The 8742-nt window shown below is 44.9% G+C and overlaps 3 protein-coding genes and 1 pseudogene across 3 annotated transcripts; 3 read left to right on the forward strand and 1 right to left on the reverse strand.

Moving 5' to 3' along the window:
* The first annotated feature begins 1560 nt into the window (after nt 1-1560).
* On the forward strand, nt 1561-1984 carry LOC146960524 (histone H2B 1/2-like). Its single transcript, XM_085772302.1, has one exon. It carries the CDS (start codon nt 1561-1563, stop codon nt 1933-1935), a length of 375 nt encoding a protein of 124 aa, XP_085628428.1. The 3' UTR covers nt 1936-1984.
* A 2138-nt stretch (nt 1985-4122) lies between these two features.
* Nucleotides 4123-4787, forward strand: LOC146960525 (histone H1 pseudogene; annotated as a pseudogene).
* A 1965-nt stretch (nt 4788-6752) lies between these two features.
* Nucleotides 6753-7192, reverse strand: LOC146960526 (histone H2A-like). Its single transcript, XM_085772300.1, has one exon. The coding sequence runs from the start codon at nt 7185-7187 to the stop codon at nt 6804-6806; it is 384 nt and encodes a 127-aa protein (XP_085628426.1). The 5' UTR covers nt 7188-7192; the 3' UTR covers nt 6753-6803.
* Nucleotides 7193-7491: 299 nt separating this feature from the next.
* LOC146960527 (histone H3) lies at nt 7492-7943 on the forward strand. Its single transcript, XM_085772298.1, has one exon. It carries the CDS (start codon nt 7528-7530, stop codon nt 7936-7938), a length of 411 nt encoding a protein of 136 aa, XP_085628424.1. The 5' UTR covers nt 7492-7527; the 3' UTR covers nt 7939-7943.
* Nucleotides 7944-8742: the final 799 nt, after the last annotated feature.

Here is an 8742-nt window from a genome sequence, read left to right on the forward strand (position 1 = left end):
TCAGGAATGACCCACCTAGTAGGGAAAAAGGGACATTACAGAAGAAAGATTACACCATTATTTTTTAGCTAAATGATATTAGATTTAGGAAACATAGCAGAGGTAACCTGCCCTCATTTTTATTGCTGTTGCCTTACCTTTTTGGGAGCTAAAATGATTTTATGAATTATTTGCATGTTAGAGAAATGAAATAACATCTGAACACCAGAAGTCACTCATCTATGGTGTTGTGAACTTGATACAGGACATTAAACCCCATGTAGTCAATCATGGTGTATTCTTTAAATTATGGTATGCTACTCTGTTTTTCACACTTTCATAAGAATAAAGTTGGCCACCAAAATGTTCAGATGAAACCAGAAGTTCCATTTCACTTTATTTGTTCCATTCCATACATAACATGGACATTTTCAACTCAAACATTAATAAACAACAAATAACAATACCATTAACTCACAAATGCCAATCGATGGAAAGGAGCAGGAAGAAAAACGTGTTATTCCTGCCCAGCACTCAATTCAAATACACAATAGAAATGGTCGGTCTTTTCAGTTCAGCAAAAAGAAAGAAAACTGAAGCAAACTCTATGGTAATTACTTGCCCATTGAAATAAATCACAAAAGAGGCAAATACCTGCACATTTCATATGAACTATATTTTTTCTTTACACCTTTTCTTAATCTTCCTTTAAATTGTGTAGAGCAGTCCACAATTTCACTCCTATTACTGAAATACACTTTCATGTTAAGGTCGTTCATGCAAACTAATGCTTGGAATTAAATTTCCTTCTGTGGTCTTCACCATCTGAGTGAGGTAAAAGATGGCAGATGATCTGGTAGTAGACTACTCTCAGTTTAGCCTTAAACATAACTACAAGAGTCTGTAATTGAACTATATCCTTAATTTTCAATAACCCTGATTTAATAAACAATCCAGTTGTGTGTCCTCTCTTTTTTTGTAAAGAAAATAATGATTTTATGTTGCTTATATATATATATATGTGTGTGTGTGTGTGTGTGTGTGTGTTTCCCAGAATAGAGTATCAGAATATTTAAACTCAGATGAGTCAGCCTTGTTACAGTAACATCAATGACTCCATGGGAACCACTACTATTTATACATTTTATAATATTAGAGATATTTTGGTTTTGTATGTTTTCATACTACATGTTTACACATAATTGCAGTTTGAATCCTAAAAAATAAGCGTATGGCCTCAGAGTGCAGCGTGCAGTAAAGCTTGAAATTACAAAAATTATTAGCAATCAAATGTTGTCTAATTGATAACTTGAGAAGGTCAAACTGTTCAAAGAACATATAATGTTTACATTAAACTATGAATAAATTGTATCAATAACGAGTCAAGTCAAAGGACAAAGAAAAGAAGGGAATGAATGATCTGTGTCCTACATCCACACTAGTGATATGCGCGGCAACTTGAAGAGGAGCAGCTGAACCAATCAGAGGAGGGGGGCCACACAGTCGTATTTGCATACAGCCTTGTATAAGTAGAGCGGCTCCCTCCTCGTCACTCTCATCTGACTCTGTCTAGTCAACAGGATGCCTGAGCCAGCAAAGTCCGCGCCCAAGAAGGGCTCCAAGAAAGCCGTCACCAAGGCCGCCGGTAAGGGCGGCAAGAAGAGGAGAAAGACCAGGAGGGAGAGCTACGCCATCTACGTCTACAAGGTGCTCAAGCAGGTCCACCCCGACACCGGCATCTCCTCCAAAGCCATGAGCATCATGAACTCGTTCGTCTCAGACATCTTCGAGCGCATCGCCGCCGAGGCCTCTCGTCTGGCTCACTACAACAAGCGCTCCACCATCACCTCCAGGGAGATCCAGACCGCCGTGCGCCTCCTGCTGCCCGGGGAGCTGGCCAAGCACGCCGTGTCTGAGGGCACCAAGGCCGTCACCAAGTACACCAGCTCCAAGTAAACAGCTCAGCTGCTGCGACACCAACACAAAGGCTCTTTTCAGAGCCACACACTCAGTCTGCAGAGCTAACTCCTCATCTACACACTGGAACAACACAAGTACAGATGTTCACTAGTTTTTGTTTTAACTAGCTAAAATCAGAGGACAGTTTAGTTAAAACTCAAATACGTTGACTATGAAGGTTAATAAAGATCCAACGGTGCATAACACTGCAGTGTTCAGGTGGAAATAAATGCAGTAAAGCATCAGCTGCTGATCCAGGACCTGTTGTGACCGCCACACTGACACTCATGTCACATGGCTCATATCACATTGTAGCTCTGATACAGGACAAACAGTCTGGAGGACAGAGGGACAAATGATCTCAAGTCTCATCTTTAACCTCACTGTGTATTAAAATGCTCATAACATGTCAACTCAACTCGTGATGAATGAATGGACATTAAATGTTGTGGTGACCTCACTTTTCCATGGAGTTTTTCCTCAGTCGATGTGAGGGTCTAAGGACAGAGGATGTTGTTACGATGCCATGTAAAGCCCTTTGAGACAAACTGTTTGTAAAAACGGGCTATACAAATAAAATTGCCTTGCCTCACTGCTCCACACTGACTGACACCAGATCAGTGTTGAGGTCAGCTGACTGAAACCTGGACTTGACAACAACCAGTGTGAAATAAAGAGACCTGATGAAGATGTTTCCTTATCATCATGCTGATGTCTTCACCAGTCAAACTATGAAACCAGTTGTTCTACATTTTAAAGCCACTTTGTATCAGAGTCTGTTCAGCTCTGACTGAAGACATGAAACAGTCCAAGTCTTTATTTGGAGCCAGATCAGTCACAAGACACATAACATGTAGCTACCTGTTCTGCACAACTGTGGACTGTACACACTTGTTCAATGGGCTACACCAGACACACACTAGGCTACATTTGTATCAGGCTATACATCCTAATGTGTGTGATGACGGGTACATTATTAGGACCTAGAGCAGAGTTGATGTTTATCTCCAGTTGTTCTCTGAGCTCACAGAGTCTGATGATCACGTCTCTGTTGGAGGACGACATCAGCTCTGGATGTGTTGATGTCGTCATCATGGTCACAATACACTCACAACCTTTATTACACTACAGTACTGATAAACTGCTACACTCAGAGACAATCATTATGTTAATCAACATACTATACTATAGTTACTTTCTATTATATTCCTATTCTTTCTATATCAATATATTATTTAGAGATTCATATTTAACAGTCACACACTGAGAGATTCACTCTGGTCTGACTTATTCTCCCTCCTAAGCCTCTCCATTATTGTTTTGTTTCCTTTATAACTGAGCACTATATATAAATACAAAAACAAGGCCTAACAATGATGTGACATGATGTTTGACTTTATTTCTCCTTTGTTTTCTCATTAAGTCTGGTGTAAACACAAATTGCCTCTACCAGCAGAGCTCTGTCCAGAGAGCAGCCACACACACACACACACACACATGAAGCTTCACTGTAGGTAAAGATACAATCACTGACACGTGTGTATGAGGATGTTTCACTCTGAGACTGTAACAATGTGACACTGACGTTGTGTTTTTAATGTAACGAGCTACAGACACATGTTACATTGTTACATATTCACGGCTCTGACAGAGTCTGCTGCTTCAGCTTCAGCATGAGCCTCGGCCGTCAGCGGTGTGTGTGTTTGCTGCTCGGAGACTAGTGCACTTTGTGACAAAGTGCTGATGAGCAGGTGGCTGCTTTGACTCCAGATGTGTCCAGAAACATGTGGAGCAGCTGGAAACGGGCTTTTGCTGCGCGTGCGGAGCATTTAGCAGCGTTTTAGGAGAGAAATGAGCGGGAAAAGCCTCCGAGCAGCGGCGAGCACCGCGGTGAGCAGCGGAGGTTTGGAGGCTCCACAGACACTTGGCAGAGAGCAGCAGGGCTCCTGGGGACTCGAACATGAACACAACCCAGTCCGCTGCCGGCTCCTCCACCGCCAGCCTCCAGCTCCTCTCCCACGGGCTTTTGTGACGCTTTGACCCGGGAAGAGAAAACACAAGTGTGTGTCCCGGTGTCCCGCTGCAGCTGGAGCCAGGCTGGACTGAGTCTCCACGGTTCTCATGGTGTGTTCAAGTACCGCCTCCTGCTGCCAGTCCTGCATCAGTCCGCTCCAGTCCAGACTCAGAGAGGAACAATGGCAGAAGAAGCTCCAGCTCCAGTCGCCGCCGCCGCCCCGGCTAAAGCCGCCGCCGCCAAGAAGAAGAAGGCGGCCCCCAGACCCAAGAAGGTCGGGCCCAGCCTCGGGGAGCTGATGGTCCAGGCCGTGGCCGCGTCCAAGGAGCGGAGCGGCGTGTCCCTGGCCGCCCTCAAGAAGGCTCTGGCCGCCGGAGGCTACGACGTGGACAAGAACAAGGTCCGCGTCAAGACCGCCATCAAGAGCCTGGTGGCCAAGGGGACTGTGGTCCAGCTCAAGGGAACCGGGGCCTCCGGCTCCTTCAAGATGCCCAAGAAGGCCGAGGTCAAGAAGACCACCAAGAAGCCGGCGGCCAAGAAGGCCGCTCCCAAAGCCAAGAAGCCCGCAGCCGCCAAGAAACCCGCCGCCGCGGCCAAGAAGAAGACCAAGACCGCTGCAGCCAAGAAGACCGCAGCCGCCAAGTCCCCCAAGAAGGCCAAGAAACCTGCAGCGGCCCCCAAGAAGGCAGCCAAGAGCCCCAAGAAGCCCACCAAGAGCCCCAAGAAGAAGGTGGTCAAGAAGGCCCCCGCAGCCAAGAAATCCCCCGCCAAGAAGGTCGCCAAGCCCAAAGCCAAGAAGACTGCAGCCAAGAAGAAGTGAGCTGTCCTCACTCAACTCAACACATGTTGATCCTGTTGCTCCAAAGGCTCTTTTAAGAGCCACACACACACTCTGAGAGCTGCTTCCTACACTCATCCACACACACACACACACACACACACACACACACACACACACACACACACACACACACACACACACACACACACACACACACACACACACACACACACACGAAATATTTATCTCTATGTCGCCATTTCTATCAAATTTGATACATGATACATCAGACCTCTACATCCTCACTGTGACCCCCCCCCCCCCCCCCCCCCCGAAAATCTCATAGGCCTACAATCAGATACATGCAATGATGATCACACAAACCACCAGGGTGCAGTGATTTATGCACCAGCAGGCCTTCACTTGGGACATCCAATATGGCTGCTGTCTGTCACTGACCCATGTCTTTTCTTATGGATATTATTGACAATTTTGAAAAAGAAAGAAAATCTTTTACTGAGACTTCAATAGGATTTTTTTTTTACTGCATTGATGCAAAGTAAAGCTACTTCATATTAATATGGAGTAGTTATTAGTTAAACATTACATACTGAATTCATCCAATACACTTTTATTTACAGCACACTTTCAACACAAAACTTTACCAGGGTGCTGCATAGTCATCAAAGACATACAAAATATTGAATTCATACTCATTAGATGTAGTTTAGACTTACAAATGTTTTACTCATTGATAAGCACTAACTGTATTCATAAACTACATACTAATGAGTATTCATGCATTAGAAATGAACAATTCACTATTTATTAATGCTTAATAGTGTGTAGGCCTACTTGTTATAAAGTCTTATCATAAATTGAACAAAGAGAGAATCAATGGAGAGACCTCTCTCTCCATGTGCAGCCTGATGTGTTTAACTCTGTCTGTGGTTGTTGTCTATGTCCTCATGTGTGTGGCTGTGTCACTCTATGAAGCTTCTCAAGCTCAATTACTGAAATATAAATAGGATTTTTCAGCTTTCAGGAGTTGTAGAATATCATTGATCCAGTCCACAGAGACGTGTCAGTTTCCTTTTCATTGTATAGATGTGTCTGCCTGTCTTATGTGACGACCTGCTTATCATACTAAAAGGAGCAGCACACATCCCTCCACAACATTTATATACAAACAATCAAAACCATTCTCACCTGCCTCAGAACAACATTGTCAGGCCGATGCAAAGCACTTAGCATAATAAAAAGAGAACATGAATCCTCCAGAGCATTTACATGCCTTGTTCAACAAGCTGCTACAAGGAAAAAAAAACTCACTGACTATTGCAACATACACTACTCACAAAAAGTTATGGTTATTTGACAAGAATATCGCTATAAAGACTTTATGCTACAGTGATATTCTATCATGAGAGCCTTTTAAGTAGAAGGATGTAATGGTCATTTCTTTATGTCAAACAACAGCTAACAACAGTGGTGGATATCGCACAACAAAAATCTCAACGTCTCAATAACTTGATCAGTTTGACCAAAGTGTTGTCTTGGTCTCATGATGTCAACGTGGTGGAGAGGAGAGGGAGAAGAGGACTGTATACAAATGATCATTGAACCAGAACATTTAGTGGTTCAATGACAATTGAAGCACTAAATCAAACAGTGCTTGTGATTTTTGTGGTTAATCACCTTGTTAGAGAACAGCATGTTATTCTATAAGGACTGAAACATTGAACATGTGCATTCTAAAGTTTAGAGAAGGTTAAATGAAGTTGACCTGTAAAGGTTATAGTGCATTTTAGGTACATGTTCTGAAATGTAATTTATATCCAAACTTTGAGTAGTGTATAGGGAAGGGAACCTAATAAAGTGTCTGTGAGACTGTTTATTCAAAAACTATAAAGTTATCACTGAGTTGTTAAGTGTTGTGTTGAATAATAGAAAAGTATCTTAATAGTAATGAATGTGTTGTGTTGTGAGAGTGCAGGAGCTGCTCTTTGTGAGTGAGTGTGTGGCTCTTAAAAGAGCCTTTGTGTGTTTTTCAGCAGAAGCAGCAGCAGTTTACTTCTTGGCGGGCTTCTCGGTCTTCTTGGGCAGCAGCACCGCCTGGATGTTGGGCAGCACGCCGCCCTGAGCGATGGTGACTCCGCCCAGGAGTTTGTTGAGCTCCTCGTCGTTGCGGACGGCCAGCTGCAGGTGACGGGGGATGATCCTGGTCTTCTTGTTGTCGCGGGCAGCGTTTCCAGCCAGCTCCAGGATCTCAGCGGTCAGGTACTCGAGCACAGCCGCCAGGTAGACGGGGGCGCCGGCTCCCACACGCTGAGCGTAGTTTCCTTTACGCAGCAGCCTGTGGACACGGCCCACGGGGAACTGGAGCCCGGCACGGGAGGAGCGGGTCTTGGCCTTAGCGCGGGCTTTGCCTCCGGTTTTTCCACGTCCACTCATTTTGCAGTAGCTCTGTATGACTGACAGTCAGAGAAAGTGAGGAGCAGACACACACAGCCTCGGTTAAATGAGCGCGGAAAGCGCGGGACGGTCGGTTAAGGACCAATCAGAGGAGAGGCCGCTGTGTCCTCCAATGAGCAGCCGACGCTCAGGCGAGGGAGGCGGGGAGGGTCTCTCCTCTGGGCGGTGCCGAGCTCCAGGAGCCCAGGACCACCAATCAGGACCCGGGACCCGGAGCGGCGTCACCGAGGCTCAGCCGGTCCCACGCTTTAAGAGCCGAGGCGCCGTGGGTCGAGTCATTGACTTTTCTCCTGCTCAGAGAAACAACTCGTAGTCTACCATGGCAAGAACCAAGCAGACCGCTCGTAAATCCACCGGAGGCAAAGCCCCCAGGAAGCAGCTGGCCACCAAGGCTGCCCGCAAGAGCGCCCCGGCCACCGGCGGCGTCAAGAAGCCTCACCGCTACAGGCCCGGTACCGTGGCTCTCAGGGAGATCCGTCGCTACCAGAAATCCACCGAGCTGCTGATCCGCAAGCTGCCCTTCCAGCGCCTGGTCAGGGAGATCGCTCAGGACTTCAAGACCGACCTGCGCTTCCAGAGCTCGGCCGTCATGGCTCTGCAGGAGGCCAGCGAGGCTTACCTGGTGGGTCTGTTCGAGGACACCAACCTGTGCGCCATCCACGCCAAGAGAGTCACCATCATGCCCAAGGACATCCAGCTGGCCCGCCGCATCCGCGGAGAGAGAGCTTAGAGTGCTGCCTCCTCTCACCTCAATAACGGCTCTTTTCAGAGCCACCAACCTCTACTCTAACAGCAAAGTCCTTGAATCACTTTACTTTTACATTTTCACTTTAATATAGGCTAAATAATCAGCATGTGGCAAAGCTGTTAATGTTTTCTTTTGCTTTTAAAGAACTTTAGAGCCACGTATAAAAATAAAAAAAATTGATTCAGATTTGGCCATAGATCGACGATTATGATTATAAAATATATGCACAGATTATTATGAATAGACGAGATAATGCATAGGACAATTTATGTGGGACAATCTTTGTGACCTAAGAGAATTTGTGCACAAACCTTCCGATCAAAAAGATTTTTTCATCATAAGACTTGATCAAAAGAAAGACTTTGATCATATTTTATATTACATTTATATTATTTGTGACCCCTGTTCCTCTCCAGAAAGGAACTTTGGTTGGGAGACAAAGGAAAAAGGAAAGGTAAAGCAAGACGTGGTCCTTATTATAAAATATTATACGGTGATTTTAAATATAGACTGGAGTGGACTTCCATGTAAAATTATTAATAGTAAATAAATGATTATAAATATGGTGGCTCTATTAATTATTCAGAATATCCTTTAGTAATTTAAAACTTAAAAAGTAAACATATAAGAGCATGAGAGCTGTCCGGTGGTTAATGTGGGCCTGTGAGAGCTGTTTTATCTTAAAGTGTCTAGTGAATTGCAATGAGACACAGACTCAACCTCTTTTGGAATGTCACAGAACACAGGAAGCTGTTGAATCCCTTGGTCTTACAATAAATATCAACT

Source organism: Trachurus japonicus, unplaced genomic scaffold (genome assembly GCF_045865225.1).
Source record: "Trachurus japonicus isolate A0001 unplaced genomic scaffold, Traja_1.0 AP030253.1".
NCBI classification, from domain to species: Eukaryota; Metazoa; Chordata; class Actinopteri; order Carangiformes; family Carangidae; genus Trachurus; species Trachurus japonicus.